At 46.4% G+C, this 25,706-nt stretch overlaps 1 protein-coding gene across 1 annotated transcript in view; it reads left to right on the top strand.

The window, feature by feature from the left end:
• The first annotated feature begins 659 nt into the window (after positions 1–659).
• Positions 660–25,706, top strand: part of ANXA13 (annexin A13) — a 73,336-nt gene continuing 48,289 nt past the window's right edge. The window contains exon 1 of the mRNA XM_075316200.1: positions 660–713. Coding sequence (XP_075172315.1) covers positions 699–713 — 15 coding nt within the window. The 5' untranslated portion in view covers positions 660–698. The remainder of the gene's footprint in view (positions 714–25,706) is intronic.

Below are 25,706 nucleotides of genomic sequence, written 5' to 3'. Positions count from 1 at the left end.
GAGGCCACCAGATAGGGAGATTATACATGAGAAATGTACAGAAACAGTTAATGTAGAGGTTAGCGGGTTACTTTAAAGAAAATACGTCTCTAGTTAAAAAATGGCCGGCTTTGCTCTTATATTATTCACACTCCTCACCTGAGTATTTCATGTTTTATTTCTTGAAAATCCGATATACGGTTCTAGAGATATGGGCCTTTTTATTTAGCTCACATTTTTATGATCCTTTTCAAAGGGGCATGGCTGAAAGGGTAATTATGCAAAGCAGCCTAAAGACCCGCCCCAGAGAATCCTGTGAGCCACGCCCCTTGTAAGAACGCAAAAATCAGCACCAAAAAGGCCTATATCTCTGGAACCGTAGGACGAATAATAAAAAAATGAAAAAAAATAATCAGGGATGCAGCAGGAATTATTTTACCTTCGGGATGATAAATGACAGCTATTAATGGCTACTCATTTACTTCTTGACTAATTTTCTTACTTATTTTGGCATAGAGTGTGGCGTTCATTGTGATGGGCGGCTCTAAAAATAACTCACCGGGAGTTTTCTGCCCTCACCAAAACTCTGTAACGTAGCCTATGAGATAATGGCGAAAGTTATTCATTAATCCCGCTCATCTCATAAAACTGGCCTCTGACAACTCCTCGCAGACTCATTATCAGCAGACTCCTTCTCCCGCAGAACAACGCACAGGACCATGGGCAACTTCCATGTAAGCGTTCTCTATGTCTGACATGGTATTGCGATGTAGCAGAGCCAGACTCGTTAGAAACAGAATTAAAACCAAAATGGGTTGAAGTAGTTTTGGGTTTTACATAGGACTGCAGGTTAGCCCCACTACATAATCCATCAATGAAATGAATGGACCATACGGTATACGTGAGAGATTCAGTTCTGCTATATCTGCACAGTACATAGATCATGATATAAATTATTACCTGATATTAGTCACTAATATTACATTGTGAATTTTAATTTATTTTTTATGTAAATTTATATTTTTGAACTTTTTTTTAAACCCAAGTTAATATTTATGCTTTAGATCAAGGACCCAGTTTAAGAATATTTATGCTGTGTTTTATTTTAATTTATATTTTTTATTTTATGTTTTTCATGACAGTTTTTTTTGGTGTTCTCCATTTTTTTGTAGATAGATCAAGGATCCAATTTAAGAATATTTTTGCTGTGTTTTGTTTTATTTTTTTTATTTTGTGTCTTTCACAATTTTTTTTGGGGTGCTCTCCATTTTTTTTATAGGTAGATCAAGGACCCAATTTAAGAATATTTATGTTGTGTTTTGTTTTCATTTATATTTTTTATTTTATGTATTTCATGACAATTTTTTTTTGAGCTCTCCATTTTTTTGTAGATAGATCAAGGATCCAATTTAAGAATATTTTGTCCTGTGTTTTGTTTATTTATTTTTATTTTGCGTCTTTCACAATTTGTTTTTTTTGGGTGCGCTCCGTTTTTTTACAGGTAGATCAATGACCTAGTTTAAGACTATTTAGGCTGTGTTTTGTTTTATTTATTTATTTAGTTTTTATTTTGTGTCTTTTACAACAGTTTTTTTATTTTTGGTCCTTTCCGATTTTTTTTTACAGATAGATCAATGACCTAGTTTAAGAATATTTAGGCTGTGTTTTGTTTTATTTATTTATTTAGTTTTTATTTTGTGTCTTTTACAACAGTTTTTTTATTTTTGGTCCTTTCCGATTTTTTTTTACAGATAGATCAATGACCTAGTTTAAGAATATTTAGGCTGTGTTTTGTTTTATTTATTTATTGATTTTTTTTTATTTTGTGTCTTTTACAACAGTTTTTTTTATTTTTGGTCCTTTTTGATTTTTATATACAGATAGATCAAGGACCCAATTTAAGAATATTAATTTTATGTCTTTCACAACAGTTTTTTTTGGTGTTCTCCATTTTTTGTAGATAGATCTAAGATCTAATTTAAGAATATTTATGCTGTTTTGTTTTATTTTTTTTATTTTGTGTTTTTCACAATTTTGTTTTTGGGTGCGCTCCATTTTTTTACAGGTAGATCAATGACCCAGTTTAAGAATATTTAGGCTGTTTTGTTTTATTTATTTATTTATTTTTTATTTTGTGTCAATTACGACAGTTTTTTTTGTTTTTGGTCCTTTCCATTTTTTTTTACAGATAGATCAAGGACCCAATGTAATAATATTTATGCTTTAGATCAAGGACCCAATTTAAGAATGTTTATGCTGTGTTTTGTTTTAATTTATTTTATATTATTATGTATATTTTTTATTTTATGTCTTTCACAACAGGTTTTTTTTTTGGTGTTCTCCATTTTTTGTAGATTGATCAAGGATCTAATATAAGAATATTTTTGCTGTAACTTTGTTTTATTTTTTTTATTTTGTATTTTTCAAAATATTTTTATGGGTGCGCTCTGTTTTTTTACAGGTAGATCAAGGACCCAGTTTAAGAATATTTAGGCTGTGTTTTGTTTTATTTATTTATTTATTTATTTTGTGTCTTTTACAACAGTTTTTGTTATTTTTGTTCCTTTCCATTTTTTTTACAGCTATATCAAGGACCCAATTTAAGAATGTTTAGGCAGTGTTTTGTTTTATTTAATTTTTTTTTTTATTTTGCCTATTTCACAAGTTTTTCTTTTTTGGGTACTCTCCGTTTTTTTACAGATACTGTAGATCAAGGACCCTTTACAATTAATGCCTCTTTTCACATGTCCTTTTTTTACATTTTTGTGGATTGTCCTTAAAGTAGGAGACTTGTTCCTCTTTGATCGTTTTTTGCGGATGAAACTTGCCCCGTGAAAAAAAAAATGGATAGCAGATGGGTGTCAACTGTAGTGCCGTATTTTAGTGTTTAGTGGATAGGATAGAGGCTAAAAAAAATGTTTTTCTCCATTCGAGAAAAACGGATGCAACAAGGATTGTAAAAAGTGATACAAGGACAAAAAACTGGATGCAGCATGGTGACCACATTGAACTGCTCATCTAAGACACATAGTCCCCAACCAGCTTATCAAAAAAACAAGTTCTCTAGGTAAACCCCCCCATGCACATTAGACTGAGGCAATATCTATAAGTTTGGCCAACTGTCTAATATTTATGGGGGCATTGTCCGACTTATGGTTGAGAAAGACGTGACGTGGACATGTCCAATATCAGACTGATAATTGCTTTTGTTCTCGTGGAGATAAGCAGAGATGTCTTCTCATAGCGTGCATAGAAGTGCTGGGCACTGCTGTGTATGAGAACAGTGGCCAAGATGATTGTAGGATGAATGATCGACTGAAGCATCGTTTTACTCACAGCAATCTAAAATAAAGTAAATCTAAAGTAAAGTGGGGGACTTAGGACATAGACATTATTACAATTCTAATCTTTAGATGCTTAAAATATGACAGTCTATAATCCACAATGATATGGCTACACACTAATATTACATAGTATAACCCAATAAATAAGGGAAACAGAGAAAAAGGTGGAAATGATATGACAGCAGAGAGCAAAGTGGTGAATCCTCTCCCTAAATCCCTCGATTCCACCTCTGATGCTATTGAGCAACAACGAGGGCTCCCCGGCCACAAACACTGATGAGGGCTCCCCGACCACAAACAACTACAAGGGATCCCCGGCCACAAACAACAGTGAGGGCTCCCTTGCCACAAATAACAACAAGGGCCCCCCGACCGTAAACGTAGACAAGGGCTCCCCGACTGTAAACATCGATAAGGGCTCCCCGGGCACAAAAAACGTCGAGGGCTTCCCGGGCACAAACAACAGCAAGGGCTCCCCGGGCACAAACAACAGCAAGGGCTCCCTGGCCACAAACGACAGCGAGGGCTCCCCAAACACAAACAACGTTGAGAGCTCCCCGGCCGTAAACATCGAAAAGGGCTCCTCGGACACAAAAAACGACGAGGGCTACCCGGGCACAAACAACAACAAGGGCTCCCTGGCCACAAACGACAGCAAGGTCTCCCCGACTGTAAACATCGACAAGGGCTTCCCGACCATAAACATCGACAAGGGCTCCCCGGGCACAAAAACGATGAGGGCTCCTTAGGGACAAAAATGATAAGGGCTCCCTGGGCACAAACAATGTTGAGGTCTCCCCGGCCACAAACAACAGCGAGGGCTCCCCGGCCACAAGTAACGACGAGGGCTCCCCAGCCAAAAATGATGATGAGGGCTCCCTGGGCACAAAAACAATGAGGGCTCCCCAGCTACAAATAATGACGAGGGCTCCCCGGCCACAAACAACGATGAAATCTCCCTGGCCACAAGTAATGACAAAGGCTCCCCGGTCACATACAAGGACGAGGGCTTCCTGGCCACAAACAATGACGAAGGCTCCCCGGGCCACAAACAACGATGAGGGCTCCCCGACCACAATGATCTTTAATTAGACAAATATATGTAGCCCTAGAAGAGCATTACTACAAAGTACACAAGATCCCCAGAAACAATGGATCAATTCATCACTGCTCAACGCATTTCTTCCGTTTCGTATACAATGACCACATCAATTATGAATTAATTATTAGTGCACTGGGAATATTAAACATCGGAGCCCTGAGTTACTATGGAGGCATTGATTATTTCTGCAGTACAGTATATTGAACACCAGAGGATTGATGATGGACTCTGGCAGCAAAAATGAAAGCCAAAGGTCAGAGAATTGGCAAAGATTTCACACAATTATAAATAAATCTAGAAGGCAGAATGATTACTGTTATTATCTGTCATGTTTATTTTTATAATTTTTTTTTATTAATTAGGGTGTATTATGCTTTCTTGGAATCAGTTATATGCAATTGCATTATTATTATTATTATTATTATTATTATTATTATTATTATTATTATTATTATTATGTTATTTATATTATAATTTATTATTATTGTTATTATTATCACTATTATTGTTGCAATTTCCATTATTATTATTAATATGTTTTATTTATATTATTATCACTATTATTATTGTTATTTATATTATTATTTATTTTTTTATTATTATTATTATTATTATTATTTTTATTATTTTTAAACATTTCAAGACCAACAGAAACATTTTACCCCAAAAAATTTGTCAAGTGGATTTTGCTCTACATGTAAAGAGTTTATTTAAAGCATAAAATACACAGTTATGGCAGCATTCGTAGAAGGGGGTTTCGATATTGCATGCTGCTGTACCATTGAAGTCGTTCAGCCAACAGCTATTCCTCCTGATATCTTCACACATACTCATGCCCAGATTGGCAGAGCGTGCATGTGTCATCAATGAGGAGAAGGAAATAAACTCCGGCATCTGCTGTCGGGGGACAGTCTGGTCATCTCCATACACATTAGAGAGCAGGTTGACCGGCCTTTTCCTAATGTATATAGGGGCCATTATAGGGTGTTACCAGGATTGAAAGTTATTCTCTGTCCATAAGAAAAGTAGTCTACTTCTTCAGTCCACAGACAATGACTGGAGTGAGGGTCCAGCATGCACTGCTGCTCCATTCAAGAAAAAGATGTTATAGTTATAGAAACTTAGGTAGCAAATCTACCGAGTGTGAATATAAAGCTAAATTACTTTTACATTGATGGCCTATCCTTAGGATAGGTCAGCAATGTCTGATCGCCCAGGTTCTAATACCCTGCACCCCCAGTGATCAGCAGATCTCGGTGCAGGAAATGCTCAGTTCCGGAGCTGCTCGGTCTTCTGATAGTGGCCGAGGCTGGGTACTGCACATCCATCTCCTATTGATTTGGAGCTCTATTTCAGCCATCTTCAGTCCCCCCAGCACTTCTCGAATGCTGCAGAGATAAAGCTGTCTCTGCTGGAAGCTTCAGAGAGTGCACAGTTCAGACTAGCGGCACATCCATGCCATTGGTGTGAACTGTCAATCTTCAGGATACACCCCCTCCCGGAGAAGCAGGAAACCAGGTGTCACACTAGGTACAGGGTGGTACCAAGCAAACGGTGAAAGAGAATGAAAACCCTGTGTGTAGAGAAGTGGCAGATGGTGACCCTTGACCAAGCCTACCGCTGAGCCCTGGCTTCCCTCACAACCCCAGATAGATTCCGCAACTATGCGCTGAGCCGACTACCTCACCCTGACTGACCCTGAAACAGGCCCTAGGTAGGGAGCGGATGGGATGAGTGCTTAGTCAAAACCACTAAGCACTAAAGGGCACACAGGGATAACAAACAGGGGGAAAGTGAAGGAACAACGTATCTCCAGATGACTCAGGGAAAGAAACTGCAATGACCACAACAAAGTTTCTCCAGATGCATGCAAGCCGACTGCTTGCACTGAAGACTTGTTAAAGGGAACCTGTCACCTAGCATATGCGTTCTGACCTATCAGCAGACGCATGTGTGCCCTAATTACACCTCCCTACCCATCCTTGTGTTGTAAAATTGTGTAATATGAAAGTAATTAAAAACGTTTTATTACCTTCATATTTCCTATGTAAATTAGAGAACCGCTAGCCACATGAGCGGCGCCTTGCCCTATGGACGTCTGCATACTTTCCGTGGTATCACGCCCCTGTGGGCGTGATACCATGGAGTCACATGAGCAACGTCCCCGTCGCTCATTCTATCCTGCGCGCATTGTGGCAGGCTTATTTTCCGGGTGTTTACTCGCCGGTTTCGGACGCGCACTGCACATGCGCAGTGCGCGTCTGAAAGTGACGAGGAGAACCCGGAAGAGAAGCCTGCTGCAATGGTAAGTCTAAACACGCGCAGGATAGAATGAGCGATGGGGACGACGCTCATGTGACTCCATGGTATCACGCCACAGGGCGTGATACCACGGAAAGTATGCAGACGTCCATAGGGCAAGGCGCCGCCCATGTGGCCAGCGGCTCTCTAATTTACATACGAAATATGAAGGTAATAAAACATTTTTAATTACTTTCATATTACCCAATTTTACAACACAAGGATGGGTAGGGAGGTGTAATTAGGGCACACATGCGTCTCCTGATAGGTCAGAACGCATATTCTAGGTGACAGGTTCCCTTTAAAGGTAAAAGAGCTATCACCAGCCCTGAGTGATAGGAAGTGAAGGTATATAAAGACACCAAGGGAAGTGCTGATGAAAAACAGCTGAAAGCCTGAGGAACTCCGCAGGGTCCTAAAGGGAAAGAGATGAAAACCAAGCAGAAATAATAGAAGGTCAGGGAGCAGTTTGAGCAGCCAAATGCTGTGACCTCCTATAGCCGGACACTATAAGAGTGCTTGTTGGTATAAACTCTGACACCGGGAGGCAGGGGAGCAGCATGCTCCTCAATAAAGTGATTGAGAATACACACTTCCCCTCTGGCACTCGGCTACCTCTGTCTGTCCTATAGACTTTGAATAGAGCGGTGGCGTTGTATATGCCTATTAAACGCCGCGGTGCGTATAATGGGTATGCCGCCAATGATCAGACACATCACTAACAATGTAGGTAAGATTGTAATTGGCAATTCTGGAAAAACTCCTTTAAGGAGCAGCACAGAACTAGATGTGTTATATTTCTCCACCTTTTCTCTTTGTAATGCCCATGCCGGAGCGTGGGGTGAAGCCTTGGGGAGTCACGGTCTCTATTGTGCTTCACGTTTCCTCTGCACCAATTTTGGTAAATGCCTCCGACAATATCTAAGTCGCCAGCAATGCTTGTGAGTTGGATTTCAGTAATGCATCTAAAACCTATTTATAGCTTTTACCATGATAAATTGCTCTGATAATAGGCAGGTCATTGGAATTTCCCGACATCTGCCCAAAACGACCGTCACGGAAAACACATTAGTATTTATCAGATAGGAACGGCTACAAATACACACGGCCACTAATGGAGCAATTATTAGACTTTCCGTGATTTTTGTTGCAACAGTGATGTAACATTAACTGCGCTGCAGCCAATCACTGAGCTCAGCGGTTTGTGCAGTCTTAATCAGCAGAGAGGCTGAGCTGAGTTATTGGCTGCAGCGCTGTTGACATGACAGTAGTCAGTGTGCAGCTTATATAACAGTAAATTGGTGTCTTCTAAATAACTCAACACACAGCCATTAATGTCTAAACTGCTGTCAACAAAAGTGAGTACACCCCTAAGTGAAAATGGCCAAATTGTCCCCAATTAGGCATTTTCCCTCCCTGGTGTCATGTGGCTTATTAGTGTTACAAGGTGACAGGTGTGAATGGGGAGCAGGTGTGTTACGTTTGGTGTTCTCTCTCACACACTCTCTCATACTGGTCACTAGAAGATCAACATGACTCCTCATGGCAAATAATTCTCTGAAGATCTAAAAAAAAGAATTGTTACTCTACATAAAGATGGCCGAGGCTATAAGAAGATTTCCAACACCCTGACACTAAGCTGCAGCACAGTGGCCAAGACCATACAGTGGTTTAATAAGACAGGATCCCCTCAGAACAAGCCTCGCCATGGTTGACCAAAGAAGTTGAGTGCATATCCAGAGGTCGGCTTTTCGGAACAGACGTATGAGTGCTGCCAGAATTGCTGCAGAGGTTACTTACATGGGGGGTCCGTCTGTCAGTGCTCAAACCATACACAACACACTGCATCACACTGATCTGCACGGCTGTCATCCCAGAAGGAAGCCTGCTCTAAAGATGATGCACAAGAAATCCGCAAACAATTTGCTTAAGAGAAGCAGACTAAGGACATGGATTACTGGAACCGTCCTGTGGTCTGATGAGACCAAGATAAACCTATTAGGTTCAGATGGTGTCAAGCGTGTGTGGTGGTAACCAGATGAGGAGTACAAAGACAAGTGTTTCCTGCCTACAGTCAGGCATGGTGGTGTGATTGCCATGGGTTGGGGCTGCTTGAGTGCTGCCGGCTGTGGGGGCTACAGTTCATTGAGGGAACCATGAATGCCAACATGTCCTGTGACATACTGAAGCAGAGCATGATCCCGTTCCTTCATATTCCAACATGATAACTATCCCAAACAAGTCCAAGACAACCACTGCCTTACTAAAGAAACTGAGGGTAAAGGTGCTGGATCGGCCAAGCGTCTCCAGACCTAAACCCTACTGAGCATCTGTGGGGCCTCCTCAAATAGAAGGTGGAGGAGCGCAAAGTCTCTAACATCCACCAGCTTCACGATGTCGTCATGGAGGATTGAAGAGGATCCAGCGGCTCCTGTGAACCTCTAGTGACCTCCATGTCAAAGAGACTTAATGCCGTGCTAGAAAAATAATGGTGGCTGCACAATATATTCACGCTTTGGGCATAATTTGGCTATTTCTCACTTAGGGGTGTACTCACTTTTGTTGCCAGCGGTTTAGAAATTAATGGCTGTGTGTTGAGTTATTTAGAGGACACCAAATGTACACTGTTATACAAGCTGCACACTGACACTGTACATTGTATCACAGGGTTAGATCTTCAGTGCTGTCCAATGAAAAGATATAATAAATAGTGACAAAACTGTGAGGGGTGTACTCACTTTTGTGATATACTGTATATTATTTAACCACACTTATGGTAGTGATTATTGCTATCTTGGAAGCCAAGTTATTTGGGTACTGTACAGTATTATAATTTGATATTGTAAGTGGTAGTATATTGGTAATACTTTGTTTTTTTCTGGCGGTATTTGGTCATTGTATATTGGTATAATTTGGGCACTGTATAGCTGTATAGTTTAGTTACAATTAAGTGTTATTATTTGGGCACTGTATAGGGCTATGAATTGGTTCCCCATGGTTATGTAGTCACAGAAAAGTGCCGTTATTTGGGCTGTATATAGCGCTGCTATTTGGTCACTGTATGTTACTATTATTTATATACTGAAAAGTCCAATTAACTGATTTTTGCGCTATTATTTGGTCGCTGTATGATGCTATTGGGCTGTTATTGAGCGCTGTATAGAGGTATTATTTGATATCTGTCCAGTGTTATTCTTATTAGGGGACATTTATCCTCATATTGGGACATTTCATTGATAAATTTGGCCTAGAAGTTTTATTACACAATTCTTTTATATTTCTTCACAAAACTTAAAATTGATGAGAAATTGGGATGTGATTAGTGCATTTCTATATAAAAGTCACATATTGTAGACAACTCTCAGTTGTATTAAAAAAGTCACTTCTGTTGTGTTACTTGGGGGCGAGCTCACGTGGTGTCGGTGGATCCGGGGTGGACTCGTGGGCGCTGGCACAGAAGAGGGTCGAACGGAGCACGGCGGTAACAAAAAGCAAAATAACTATTTAAGGCCTCATTCACACATCAGTATTTTTAATCTGTATTTCATCAGTATTTTTATGCCCGGAGTGTCTCCAACACACAGAAGTTAACCTTTTAAGGATAGTTTTCCGCTGCGAGTTCCTCTCCTGGCGTGCACACCCATATGCAGACATGCACACATACAGTATACAGCCTTGCACACATATGTGCCGCCCCCGTGCCAGGAGCCGGCACTGCTCGAATCCGGGCCTTCAGGGGTGGTGGCTCGGGGGTCTCCGGACCCGGGGGTCTCGCGGACACGCCGAATAAATGGGGGGACGTAGATGTACGGGCTAGGCCGATGTAAGTTTGTGATGCTACTCATGGTGTGTGGTGAGGTGGGACACCACCACTGCTGTTATGGGGCACCCGGGGGAGATGTTGTGCAGCAAGTTGTTAACCCCTCCGTGGGTAGGGATGGTGGTCCCAGGACCCGGTGAGTCGGTGCAGGGAATGGCGACCGCAGGGGGTGTTGGTGTACTCACTGTTAGTAAAACACACAAGTCTCTGGTAAACCAAGGTGATGGTGGCCGGTGCCGCGGCCGGTTGCGTTCGGGTCCCCCACCCGGCTGGTGGTCTCTATCCTTTTCCTGCACTGCTTTGTGTAAGGTGGACTTTCCTAGTGTGAAACTCAAAAGTCTGCTCCCGGCTGGATGTGGCCTAAGGAGCCGTGCCCGCAGACGCTGGCCCGAGGGATCTATGGGCCCTGGCGGAGACCTCTTATCCCTAATCGGTGGGCTGTTGTCTTCTATGAGGGACTTTGGGTGGGACAGGACCTCTAGTCCTGGCCTCAATCGGTTAATTAACCAGTTCCGCTTGGTTCCACTCCTGGCTTCAGGGTCCGAGTACCCCCCTTTGTGCTACGGTTTCCGGGTCAGTTTCCCGTGTCGGTACCGGCGGGCTACAACCCTGTCCCGGACCACCTCAGTTCTGCCGAGCAGTCTTCCTGTCTCCTGCTGACGGAGACCACCGTCTGCCTCCTAGCCAGTGGCACCAGTGCTCCTACCCTGGTACCCGTTTAACTTGAACTTTCCTGCTGGTGCTACACCCAGCTCCAGCCCACACTCCTCTCCAAACTGAACTTTAGACTAAAAACTACTGTTTTTTCCACCCCGGGCTGTCTAGACCCCCGGGTGGGCGTGTCCCAACCACCTGGTCACGCCCACTGGTGTGTCTATCTTTCCCTAAGGGGGGGTGACTAGGGTTTCTGGTTGGCTGTGTGTTTCCTAGTGAGGGAACGGTGTAGTGCGGGGGCCTAACTGTGACTACCTGGTTTTGCCAGGGCGTCACACATACAATACACAGACATGTAGATATACAGTATACAGACATGCACACACACAGTAGGCAGGCATGTACAGATGGTACGCAGACATGCAATACACACAGATATGCAGACAAACAGTACGCAGACAGAGATAAATGGTATGCAGACATGCACACAGTTCGCAGATTAGCACACACGTAGTATGTGTCGCCCAGGGCTATGGGATACTCGGTCCCGGGCCGTATATGTACGGGGATGCTGTGTCACGGTTGTGTAACGGCCGATGCCGGTTCCGTGACCCTGAGGGTCGCTTTTTAAAAGGGGTTATATACAGGGAATATTAGAGAGTTTATATCATGACGCCACTTGCGGGTTGCTGTTATGGTGATGAATCCGCCGCTGCACAGTCTGTTACCACTGGGGCTGATGGTGGTGGTGTCGCGGGTGGAGGAGGGGACGCCGCACTCTCCCACTGCTCGGGTCAGGCTGCCGCTGCTGCTGCGGCCTCTGCTGCTCGGTGGCTCGAGCGATGGGCCGGATCCCAGGGACTCGAGCGGCGCTCCTCGCCCGTGAGTGAAAAGGGGATTGGTTTTGGGGATTTATTGTCCGTGACGCCACCCACGGTTGTGGTGATTGTGTGGACACCATCGCTGCTCTGTATGGGGATCCCGGGAGCGGTGACAGGGAGCAGCTTTGTTGTTATTTCTCCCCTCCGTGGGTAGGGGGTTGGTTGTCCCGGGGCCCGGTGATGGGGTAGGGATGGATGGCAGGCCAGGTGCGGGGCCTGGTGAGGTGCAGGGTCGCGGGGGCAGCGCTGTGCCGCACGGCACGGTGGTACTCACTCAGCCTGAGACGTTGACACAGTTCTCGGTAAAACACACAGCTGGAAAGACGGTTCCCACGGACGGCTGCTGTTGCTTTTCCCCGGTAGTTGACGGTGACGGTCTCTGTCCCTGCACCTAGTGAAATGTTGGTAGCGATGGGTTCCCACCGGTAACCCGCTCCCCGGCTTGGATATGGGCCGGAGGAGCCCCTCTTTGCCCGCAGGCGCTGGCCCTGAGAAACTGGTGCTTTGGCGGTGGCGGTGTCTCTCTCCTACGGTTGAACTGTTGCCTTCAATCGGGACTTAGTTGTTGGGATACCCAGAGGTCCCCTTCACTGACGGATTTGGCAAATTCACGGCGACTCCTAGCCTTGCCGGGATCCGAAAGGCCCCTGCCAATGGTGCTGGCTTCTCCTTGTATACTGGTCCGGTACCGCCGGGCCACCACCCGTCCACGGTCCTTTCGGCAACCTCCGATCAGCCTCTCCTGCAGACGGTCACCGCCGTCTGTTAACCTTGCTGTCTCAGTCCGGGGCACACACCCGCACCAACTTCAGGCTTTCGAAACTGTCACTTTCTCCTTCACTTTAACTCCTCTACCACTTCACTCTAACTTCAACCTCAACTTCCACTAACTTCCAAACCAGACTGCCTGTCTTTTCCCGCCTCCAGGACTGTGAACTCCTCGGTGGGCGGAGCCAACCGCCTGGCCCACCCCCTGGTGTGGACATCAGACCCTGGAGGAAGGCAACAAGGGTTTTTGGTTTAGCTTTGGTGTACCTATCCGGGGTGTAGGGTGTGGTGATATTATTACCTGTGACCCCTGGCTTGCCCAGGGCGTCACAGTGGCAGCCTGCATGGTAGACCCTCCACAAGTAGGACCGGGCCCCTGGGAGTGAATAGTGGGATCCGATGCAGAAAGTAGGGAGACCACACATTGGGGATGAAGTTCAACTTCTGTTTTACTCACAGTGGTGTTGAGCTGTGGCCCTGAGGATGGCTGGTTCAAACCCCTGGTCCTTTTTGTCCCAGTGGCTTTGTAGTGACCTGGTAGTCTCTTTTCCCGGCACCTCTCACTGGTTGGTGGGACCCCGTAGCTTGGAGCGGTTGTGGGTCCCCTACTGTCTTTTGGCAGTCTTTCGTCCATATGACGGGCAGTGCGAACCCTGTAGGGTCGGTGTTCTGTTCCGGTCCCTGGCTCAATCCTTACTGCTGGTGCCCCCGGATTCTTTGGGTCAGTGAGGTCCATGAAGGTCCCCTCACTTTGCAGGTATTTGTCAGGTTGCCTGAAGCTGTCACCTGACCTACGGCACTGCGCCCCATCGGTGCTCTGGTTCCAGGGGTACCTGGCTGTAGCCTCCCTGGCAACCACTCTCCTACGCCACCCAGGTCACTGTTACACGACCCCGTCTGAAGACACATCCGTCCCCTTCAACTGTCACTACCGGACTCCTCTGTCGTTCTGTCTCTGTCCCCTCCCACCGGGTTGTCGGCTAGTGGACTGGACTGGCCATCCATTGGGTCCCGGACTAGTCAGTCACCCCTAATTGGGAGTGGGAACTGGGGATGTTATGTGTTTTGGTGATACCGGCACTGGTCTTCCAGGTCTCTGGGGGTAGGCCCTGCATCTTTGTCAGGATGCAGTACCTAGTAGTGCCCTGCTGGGTTCATACAAAGACACGTACACAGATATGTACACATACACGCATATATACATACTTGAAGACATATTCACAAAAATACATATAAACAGACATAATTATGTCCACAGTTATTTACACTGACATACATAGACACACATCATACATGGACACACATCATACATGCACACACAGACATATTAGAGATCTCATTAACATGGGGAAGCGGGCAGCAGCGTCACTCACGTCTCCCGCTTGTCTCCTGTCTAGCTCCTCCTGGGTATGTGGCTGCGTAGGATGCGCTGCTTGATGGACATCACTAACAGACAAGGCCGTGAATAGTGCACCGGGCGGCCTTCTGCTTGTGTGCCGGCCTGGCCACATTACTGTTTGCCATGCTCTATGAAGCCATGTGTGCTATGTCTGCTAAAATGATGGCTGTCACGCAGAGCACTGAAGATGAAAAAGGCAGCTTCTCACAGGTGCTAGGGGAGCGGCCAGGGGGAACATTTGCCCCTCTGCCCCCCCCCCCACCCACCCAAGTCCAAGTCCAAGTCCAAGTCCAAGTCCAAGTCCAAGCCCAAGCCCAAGCCCAAGCCCTTTAATACGCCCAATCAGTTCATCCAATGCAGGGCACCTGGCTGCTGCAAAGCCTGACATGAAGCAGACCCAAAACAGGGGCAGGAACATAACATTTTGCAACCATTTTAACATGCATAAAAAAATCCCAATTTTTGCTAAATTCTACCTTAATGTGCAACATATGGCACATAAGTCTCGGGCTCTTATCTAACATTGAAAGTGTACCACCATGCCTAAAAAGTTGCGCCTCTTGAATTTGTGTAAAACTAAAGATTTCTTGCAAACTTTGGATAAACGTGGGGAATTTTTGCAGAAATCAGGAGTACACGACTGCCAATGTACAGAAGCAGCACAGTAAGCCGAGAAGTACAGACAATGGCGTAATGTTAAGCTGGTGGTCCCCAATGCAAAATCTTCAACAGGGACCCCAACTATCACTGGTCGTTACTGGTATTGGTCTTCTTTGGTATTGGGGACATTTGTGGAGGAGAATGGAAAAGCAGAAGGATGCTATCCAGGTCATCACTGCTGTATTTTCAGGTCTAAGTGGTAAAAGTGTTCCTTATAGTGGGTTTCATGGACCTCCATATTGCACAGAATCATATATCATTCCCGTGGGCGAGTCCATATTGATCGATAGTGAGCGGCAGGATTAGAGATAAGCTCTGCTATCCTGTGGACACAGTCCTACCCATTGTGTTTTCTGTGTCCGATCAATACGTTCATCCACTTGTGACATGATGTGGAAAACTCTGGCGCTAACAGTAACGACTCTTTTTTAATTATTAATTAGAGGTGGCCATCACATTTATGACTTCACTTATCGGCAGCTAGATAAGTTAAACTTTGATCAAGGAGGGAGCAGATGTGGACAGGCGGGCGGCGGGCGGCTACAAGGATCTCAGCACAGCTCATCCTGTTGTAAAATAGTAATAAGGGTCATAAAAAAGTTTAAAAAAAATTGTGACGATATATAAAAAATCATAATGAACTTTTTTTTTTGTATTTTTCTAGTAAAATACTAGGAAATATTAAGAGGAACCTGTCAGGTGAAATATGCACCTAGAACCATGAGCAGTTCTGGGTGTATATTGCTAATCCCTGCCTAACTGATCCTGTATACACTAGCATAGATAAACAGATCTATAGAAAAAGTATTTCTAAGATCCTTTATGATATGCTAATGAGGCCAGGGACTAGTCATAAGGGCGTTACTTCCCTTGGCTAGTCGGCCCTCTTATCATGTTAGGGCGTCCCTGTGAGCGTGCTAACATGCTAATGAATGCGCAGCGTCAGAGGCATGGTCGCTCTCACGTTTTTGCTGCCACCATCCTGAAGCTGGATTTCAGCTCAGTGCGCATGATCAGAAGTCCCAGACTTCCAGTCACGCATACTATGAAGCCGGGTGTACGAGTCCCAGCTTCAAACTGGTGTAGTGCACATGACTGGATGTCCGGGGACATTCTGATCCATGCGCACTCAGCTGAAAACCAGTGTCGGGGCGGTGGCAGCAAAAAGGTGAGAGCGACCATGCCGCTGATGCTGGGCATCGGGGCATGCTTACATGCTAAGGGGGCTGATTACCCAAGGCAAGTAACGCCCTTGCGACTAGTCACTGACCTTATTAGCATATTATAAAGGATCTTTAGAAATACATTTTCTATAGATCCTTTTATCTATGCTACTAGATACAAGGACGGTTAGGCAGGGAATAGCAAAATGCTCACAGAACTGCATATTGCACCAGAGAAATTACCTTTAAGTCATATTCTAAAACAATTAGGCAAATGTTGAGTTTTGTGTCCTGTCTCTTCCAAGGGACCCAGTAAATGTTCTTACTTATTTCCAGTGTGCAGTTGGGGTAAGCGCACACCAGACTTTCTGACAAAAGCTTGGGTGATGCCTTTATAGATTTCATTCATTTTCTATTTATATTTTGTTTTTGATGGGTTTTAACCTTGGCAAAAAGAAGTATGGGTGGCAGTGACACTAACAGTGAGCCCCTGACTGCACTGCTGCCTATGAGAATATTTTTCATAGCCTAAAAATCTCAATAATACTTTTCTTTGTAGGTATAACATACAACTATGTACAGATATACTGTATACAGTGGCGTAACTACCGCGGTCGCAGCGGTCGCCATCGCGGCCGGGCCCGGGCGGTTTGGGGCCCGCGGGGACCCGGCAGATCAGCAGCCAGCTCCTCTCAGTGAGAGAGAAGCTGCGCTGATCTGTCACAGTGCACGCGCCCACTATATGACCCGCTGCCGCCCCCGACACCGGGCCCTCCTGCCCGATGTCAGCGGCGGCACCGGGGCCCCCCTCCCCCGTCACCGCGCACAGTAATAATGAAGCATAGAGCGGCCGGCGCCGCTCTGCATCATCATTCTCCCCCTGTGCCTGCACGGTGACGTCACTCCTGTGCGACTGCTGTGCTGAGTGCACAGAGCGCAGGGAGGGAGGACGCCGACCGCAGCACCGGGAGAACGAGGAGAGGGGAGGACGAGCAGCAGTGGAAGGAGGAGAGCAGGGAGTACAGCAGCAGTGGAACAAGGAGACGTCAGGACAGAGCAGCAGTGGAAGGAGGAGAGCGGTGAGTACTTGTTTTTTTTTTTATATATATATATATATATATATATATATAAGTGAGTACACGGTGGTCAGAGGCCTGGAGTGGGGAGGCTGCATTATACTGTACATGGAGGCCTGGGGTGGGAAGGCTGCCTGATACTGTACATGGAGGCCTGGGGTGGGGAGGCTGCATGATACTGTACATGGAGGCCTGGGGTGGGAAGGCTGCCTGATACTGTACATGGAGGCCTGGGGTGGGGAGGCTGCCTGATACTGTACATGGAGGCCTGGGGTGGGGAGGCTGCATGATACTGTACATGGAGGCCTGGGGTGGGGAGGCTGCCTGATACTCTACATGGAGGCCTGGGGTGGGGAGGCTGCATGATACTGTACATGGAGGCCTGGGGTGGGAAGGCTGCCTGATACTGTACATGGAGGCCTGGGGTGGGGAGGCTGCCTGATACTGTACATGGAGGCCTGGGGTGGGAAGGCTGCCTGATACTGTACATGGAGGCCTGGGGTGGGAAGGCTGCCTGATACTGTACATGGAGGCCTGGGGTGGGGAGGCTGCATGATACTGTACATGGAGGCCTGGGGTGGGAAGGCTGCCTGATACTGTACATGGAGGCCTGGGGAGGGAAGGCTGCCTGATACTGTACATGGAGGCCTGGGGTGGGGAGGCTGCCTGATACTGTACATGGAGGCCTGGGGTGGGGAGGCTGCATGATACTGTACATGGAGGCCTGGGGTGGGGAGGCTGCATGATACTGTACATGGAGGCCTGGGGTGGGAAGGCTGCATGATACTGTACATGGAGGCCTGGGGTGGGGAGGCTGCATGATACTGTACATGGACGCCTGGGGTGGGGAGGCTGCATGATACTGTACATGGAGGCCTGGGGAGGCTGGCAGCATTATTATAGATGGAGGCCTGGGGAGGCTGGCAGCATTATTATACATGAGGCCTGGGGAGGCTGGCAGCATTATTATACATGGAGGCCTGGGGAGGCTGGCTGCATTATTATACATGAGGCCTGGGGAGGCTGGCTGCATTATTATACATGGAGGCATGGGGAGGCTGGCTGCATTATTATACATGGACGCCTGGGGAGGCTGGCTGCATTATTATACATGGAGGCCTGGGGAGGCTGGCTGCATTATTATACATGGAGGCCTGGGGAGGCTGGCTGCATTATTATACATGGAGGCCTGGGGAGGCTGGCTGCATTATTATACATGGAGGTCTGGGGAGGCTGGCTGCATTATTATACATGGAGGCCTGGGGAGGCTGGCTGCATTATTATACATGGAGGTCTGGGGAGGCTGGCTGCATTATTATACATGGAGGCCTGGGGAGGCTGGCTGCATTATTATACATGGAGGTCTGGGAAGGCTGGCTGCATTATTATACATGGAGGCCTGGGGAGGCTGGCTGCATTATTATACATGGAGGTCTGGGGAGGCTGGCTGCATTATTATATATGGAGGTCTGGGGAGGCTGGCTGCTATATTATACATGGAGGCCTGGGAGGCTGGCTGCTATATTATACATGGAGGCCTGGGGAGGCTGGCTGCTATATTATACATGGAGGCCTGGGAGGCTGGCTGCTATATTATACATGGAGGCCTGGAGAGGTTGGCTGCATTATTATATATGGAGGCCTGGTGAGGCTGCATAATAAACATGAAGGACACCTTATACATTGAATATAGAGGTGTAATATACATAGAGGTCTATGAGGCTGCATTATACTGGAGGTCTATAGGGCTGCATTAAAATGGAGGTCGGGGGGGGGGCTGTATAATACAAAATGAAGGGACACCTTATACATGGAATATAGGGGTGAATTATACATGGAGGAGTATGGGGCTGCATAATACCATCTGAAGTTTTATGGGGTTGTGTTATAATACATATAGGACTATGGGGGCTGCATTATAATATATGGAGGACTATGGAGGCTACCTTATACATGGACTATGGAAGTGCATTATAAAACATGGAGGACTATGTGGTGCAGTATAATATATGAAGTACTATGGGGTGAATTTTAATACATGGAGAACTATGGGAAATGCATTATAATTGAAGGGCTACTTTATACATGGAGGATTATGGGGGTGCATTATAATATATGGAGGGCTATGTATCTGCATTCTAATATATGAAGGGTTATGTGGGACCCTTTATACAATTATTTGGAAGGCTATGTGGGGGCTGTTATAGTATTTTGAGAACTTTATACAGGGGGGACAAAGATACAAGTATGGGATGGAAATGTTTTGTGCTGAGGGAAAAAGGCTCTTTCCCTCAGCACCCAGCTTTCCCATGCTCTGCTATACATCTCTCAGCACCCAGCTTTCTCATGTTCTGATATACATCTCTCAGCACCCAGCTTTCCCATGTTCTGATATACATCTCTCAGCACCCAGCTTTCCCATGTTCTGATATACATCTCTCAGCACCCAGCTTTCCCATGTTCTGATATACATCTCTCAGCACCCAGCTTTCTCATGTTCTGATATACATCTCTCAGCACCCAGCTTTCTCATGTTCTGATATACATCTCTCAGCACCCAGCTTTCTCATGCTCTGATATGGGAAAGCTGGGTGCTGAGGACAAGATAAATATCAGAACATAGGAAAGCTGGGTGCTGATAGAGGGATTTCAGGGTGCTGTGGGTGAGAGCCAAGTGTCAGCGTCATTATCCTGTACCCCGAGTGTCAGTGTCATTATCCCCTACCCTAAGTGTCTGTGTATGTGGAGGGGGGGCCCAGGTCTAAACTTTGCACCGGGGCCCATCCAACTCTAGTTACGCCACTGACTGTATATCTATATGCCTGTACAAATTATATATATATATATATATATATATATATATATATATATAAAAAAAAGCTGTGTGTGTATGTCTGCTAAAGGAATTTGCACCGTCGCATTTACAGTCACGAAATTTTGCACAGACACCCCATGTGACTCAGGGAACCTCATAGACTATGTTTTGAGAGAAAATTTAACCCTGCGCATTACACTTGCCCTACAAAAAAACTGCCTCCATTAAAGTCAATGGAGCTAGGAGCTACAGGTCATTAATAGGAGCTGTGGTTGGTTGCTATAGGTAATGAAGGACATTCTTAGCATTAAACTTATGTTTGAGGTAATATGATTTCTGTGGAGAGACGGATAGAGACAAATACGGAGAGACGGATAGAGAGAGAGACAGAAAAAGAGAGAGACAGATAGAGAGACAGAGAGAGAAATAAAGAGAGACATAGACAGACAGAGAGATAAACAGAGAGAGACAGGAAGACAGACAAACAGGCAGAGAGAGAGAGAGAGACAGACAGACAGAGAGAGACAGAGACTGGGAGAGACAGATATAGAGAGACCGACAGAGAGACAGTCAGAGAGAGATAAAGAGTAACTGATAGAGACAGAGACACAGAGATACAGAAAGAGAGAGACGGATAGAGAGAGACAGTCAAAGAGACAGACAGAGACAGACAAAGAGAGAAACAGACAGAGACAGACAAAGAGAGAAACAGACAGAGACAGACAGAGAGGGAGAGTGGGAGAGACAGAGAAATGCTAAGTTACTATCCTGGGCAATGCCAGGTTCTACAGCTAGTACATACCATATATATATATATTTTTCATATATATATATATATATATATATATATATTATATATATAAATATATATATATATAAACATATATGTATACATATATATACAATATATATATATATATATATATATATATACACATACAGTGTAAATATGTATAGTCATATGAAAAGGTTTGGGCACCCCTATTAATGTTAACCTTTTTTCTTTATAACAATTTGGGTTTTTGCTATTTCAGTTTCATATATCTAATAACTGATGGACTAAGTAATATTTCTGGATTGAAATGAGGTTTATTGTACTAACAGAAAATGTGCAATCTGCATTTAAACTAAATTTGACAGGTGCAAAAGTATGGGCACCCTTATCAATTCCTTGATTTGAACCCTCCTAACTACTTTTTACTGACTTACTAAAGCACTAAATTGGTTTTGTAACCTCATTGAGCTTTGAACTTCATAGGCAGGTGTATCCAATCATGAGAAAAGGTATTTAAGGTGGCCACTTGCAAATTGTTCTCCTATTTGAATCTCCTATGAAGAGTGGCATCATGGGCTCCTCAAAACAACTCTCAAATGATCTGAAAACAAAGATTATTCAACATAGTTGTTCAGGGGAAGGTACAAAAAGTTGTCTCAGAGATTTACACTGTCAGTTTCCACTGTGAGGAACATAGTAAGGAAAAGGAGAACACAGGTACAGTTCTTGTTAAGCCCAGAAGTGGCAGGCCAAGAAAAATATCAGAAAGGCAGAGAAGAAGAATGGTGAGAACAGTCAAGGACAATCCACAGACCACCTCTAAAGACCTGCAGCATCATCTTGCTGCAGATGGTGTCAATGTGCATCGGTCAACAATACAGCACACTTTGCACAAGGAGAAGCTGTATGGGAGAGTGATGCGAAAGAAGCCGTTTCTGCAAGCACGCCACAAGCAGAGTCGCCTGAGGTATGCAAAAGCACAGTTGGACAAGCCAGTTACATTTTGGAAGAAGGTCCTGTGGACTGATGAAACAAAGATTGAGTTGTTTGGTCATACAAAAAGGCGTTTTGCATGGAGGCAAAAAAACACGGTATTCCAAGAAAAGCACTTGCTACCCACAGTAAAATTTGGTGGAGGTTCCATCATGCTTTGGGGCTGTGTGGCCAATGCCAGCACCGGGAATCTTGTTAAAGTTGAGGGTCGCATGGATTCAACGCAGTATCAGCAGATTCTTGACAATAATGTGCAAGAATCAGTGACGAAGTTGAAGTAACGCAGGGGATGGATATTTCAGCAAGATAATGATCCAAAACACCGCTCCAAATCTACTCAGGCATTCATGCAGAGGAACAATTACAATGTTCTGGAATGGCCATCCCAGTCCCTAGACCTGAATATCATTGAAAATCTGTGGGATGATGTGACGCGGCTGTCCATGCTCGTCCATCAAACTTAACTGAACTGGAATTGTTTTGTAAACAGGAATGGTCAAATATTCCTTCATCCAGGATCCTGGAACTCATTAACAGCTACAGGAAGCGACTAGAGGCTGTGATTTTTGCAAAAGGAGGATCTACAAAATATTAATGTCACTTTTATGTTGAGGTGCCCATACTTTTGCACCAGTCAAATTTTGTTTAACACTAGAACTACTGGACTCGTGACACCTATATAGAAATACATAGTGCGAAGTAGTCAAAATGACTACTTCAGTAGTTCTAGTGTTAAATGCGGATTGCACATTTTCTGTTAGTATAATAAACCTCATTTCAATCCAGAAATATTACTCAGTCCATCAGTTATTAGATATATGAAACTGAAATAGCAAAAACCCAAATTGTTATAAAGAAAAAAGGTTAACATTAATAGGGGTGCCCAAACTTTTTCATATGACTGTATATTATGTCACCCTCTGAAAAGGTGAAATATATAAAAATTGAAATAATTTTTATCCCCCTTTGTGAGGTTCATAGGGATCGTCACACTGAAAGCTCCTAAATATTTTCTGTGCGTGGTGCCTGAGCATCATCAGAATCAGTCTTGGAGTCCAGGGGTGTAGAAAGGGGAGTGGCCTACACAAACATATAGGGGGCACTGGCAGTGTTAGACTGGGGGGCAGGGATCTACCAGTAATATTGACTCTAGGGGCCACTGATCAAATACATTCATATAAATACATTAAAAAATTTACTTCTGCTTCTGTATAAGAATATACTGGGTAGTTTGTAGAATGAATGATTTGATGCTTCCTTTGTCTGTACAAGTGAAACAAGTTTATTGTGCCCACTACTGATTATGTTGGAGGGTGTAGTAAGTGTTATACTCCTGCGAAGGGGCCCACCGGAGGATTCTCCGGTTTTCCTGTGGGCTAGTCCGAGCCTGTGGGACAAGTATAGGGTATGGAAGGTGTATGGTTGAGAAAAAGGGGTGTTTTTGTAGTGGGTGAGCCTACCCCTACAGGAGGGAGTTGAGATAACCCGGAATTGTAATTAATAAAAATGTTTTAAACTTTTATTATATTGTGATAGGGCACCCCTAGTGGCCGGGTGGGACGGCTGTTGCCACCGGGGAGGAGGAGCCGGCTGAATCACAGGGGAGTGTGTGTGTGTGAGAAGAGTTGGATCCGGGATGGAAGAGTGAAAACATCGAGGGGCAGAGTGTGTGAGCGGGACCAGCAGGGGGCGCCGGAGAGTAAGGTGTGGAACGAAACCTCAGGGTGTGAAGCAACTGGTGTGGGTCCGGTGTGCGTGAAACCAAAGAGTGGGAGCCCGGCGAAGTGGAGTACCCCGGGCATATCCCCACCAGAGGGTGCGTTAGGGCAGGCTGCCCCCAGCTCCACCGAAAGTGCCTGATTTTACTGCCGGATCGTGTTGTACAAATAAAGGATGTCGTTTGTTACCAGCACCCTTTGTCTGAAGATCGTTTGTACATCGTCCGGCGAATGCACCATCACACTCTGCCCCACCAAGCCAGTCCCCGACCTTCAGGTAGTGATGGAGTCAGGGGTAAGCCTTGACGCAACAAAGGCCACGACTACAAGGCCGAAGGCTCCCCTGGCTCCTCATTACATGTGGCGTAGTCGGCAGGATGCGATTCCCCTGCCAGGAACCCAAGAAGCCGGAGAGCAAGTGGTGCCAAGTGCACCGTATCCGGGCTATGAGAGAAGATTTCCAGTCCCATGGTGGGAGGAAGAAGTGCCCCAGGCGTTGGACCGGGCACGAGATAGCGACAAGATGGCCGCCATCTGTGAAGTTGAGGAAGAAAGGGAGCGAAAAATTGGCGCCAAAAGAAGAGCCTGGGGCTGGCCGGTGCCGAAGAAGAAGCACAGAGTACTCCGCCCAAAGAGGGGAGGCGTCAGCCCCAGGGCACGAAGAAGGAAACATGAAGTGGGCGGTATATTGAAGGAAAAAAAGAACCGCCGCGGAGGAGTCAAGATGATGTGTGAGGCTGGGGGTGGAGCTTGTCCAAGAGCGGGAAACATAGGCCCGCCTCCACTTCCTCCAGTCTCAGCATTGACTCCGCCGCCATTTCTTGCGACAAAGCAAGAAAAAGTGATGGAGACTTCCGGCCAACAGCAGGATCTCGCCACCGTCATGGCCCTGACCAGCTTGGGCCGGGAGCGTCCCAAAACCGCTGCTGCAGCGGAAGCGTCTCGGCTTGACATTCCGACCGGGCCAGGAGGCCCAGCACGTCCTGAGAAGGTGACCTGGCTGACCACCTGGGACGCGACAACAGGAGGCACCACCACGGAGGTACGGGCGACCTATGCCACCCAGCTACCGGTGGGGAATCGGCCCCTGGGGATTACGTATGCCCCCTTGGAGACACCTCCGCCCGTCGCCACGGCCGCAGTACCATCTGTCCCCGTGCGGGAGTCGGCCGAGGAACTTGCTGAGCGGCTGGAACAGGATCACCGGGGCTTCTTTTGGGACCCTGTGACCCCGTCTTCCACATCGCACCCAAGGGCCCCGTCTCCGGTACCAGACCCCGTCCGTGAGCGGCTGCTTGCGGAGACCGTCGTCCGGGAAATGATGTCCGGTCCCGGCGCTGAGGAGCTGGCCCTGCAATTCACCACTGGGATAGTGGTGAAATTCAACCAGCAGGAGGGCTACGGGTTTATTCGTGAAGCAAGTACCGGAGACGATTATTTTTATAATCGGGTCCACCTGGACGTAGAGGGACTGCCAAAACGGCTGCACACTCTTTATCCGGGAGAGAAGGTACAATTCTTACCCGAGGCGGGAAGTCGCGGCCTGTTCGCGGTTGGAGTGACCCGGACGCCGACCGCCCGGGAAGCGGCCCAGTGGCAACAGGAGCTGGAATGGGAGGCGCACCAGGAACGGCGCCGGAGCCAGCCAAAGCCGATGCCGACCGAGGCCTCTCATTCCAGGCGCACCTTGGCGGTCCCACCGGAGGTGCAGTCTGGCCCGACCGCTGACCCAGAAAAGGGTACCCCGGTGGTGGCGGTTAACCAAAGCGTCACTAATCGCCCGGTCATCGTCCTGGACGTGCCGCAACCCGCGCCTCAACCACCCCGGGGAGCGACTCCATCACCCCCGCCGGGAGCCGAAGAAACCACGCCAGCGGAGCCCCCTTTCGCTCCTGTATCATTCCGGAGGATACGCCGCCAACCTGGGCAGTCCCTGGGTGCCTATATCCAGGCTCAGGCGGCTGAATGGAAGCAATCCTGGCCTCCGGAGTAGCTCACCACAGACAGCTTGTATGAAGACCGGTATGGTTGATTGACCGGCAGAAGTTTGGGTTCCAGTTGTTAAAGCCCGGAGTGAGTTCGCTGGCAGACTGAGTCAGGAACTCCTCCGCAGGGCGAAAGTTTGCAGTTGTTATAAGTGTTGATCGCCATCTAAGACCGGGAGCGCTGTTGAGCCTCCGGGCGCCATCTAAGACCGGGAGCGCTGTTGAGCCTCCGGGCGCCATCTAAGACCGGGAGCGCTGTTGAGCCTCCGGGCG

This window comes from Anomaloglossus baeobatrachus, chromosome 6 (assembly GCF_048569485.1).
Source record: "Anomaloglossus baeobatrachus isolate aAnoBae1 chromosome 6, aAnoBae1.hap1, whole genome shotgun sequence".
Taxonomy (NCBI): Eukaryota; Metazoa; Chordata; class Amphibia; order Anura; family Aromobatidae; genus Anomaloglossus; species Anomaloglossus baeobatrachus.
Note: the sequence above shows the minus strand (reverse complement) of the source record. Positions and strands in the feature narration are given on the sequence as shown.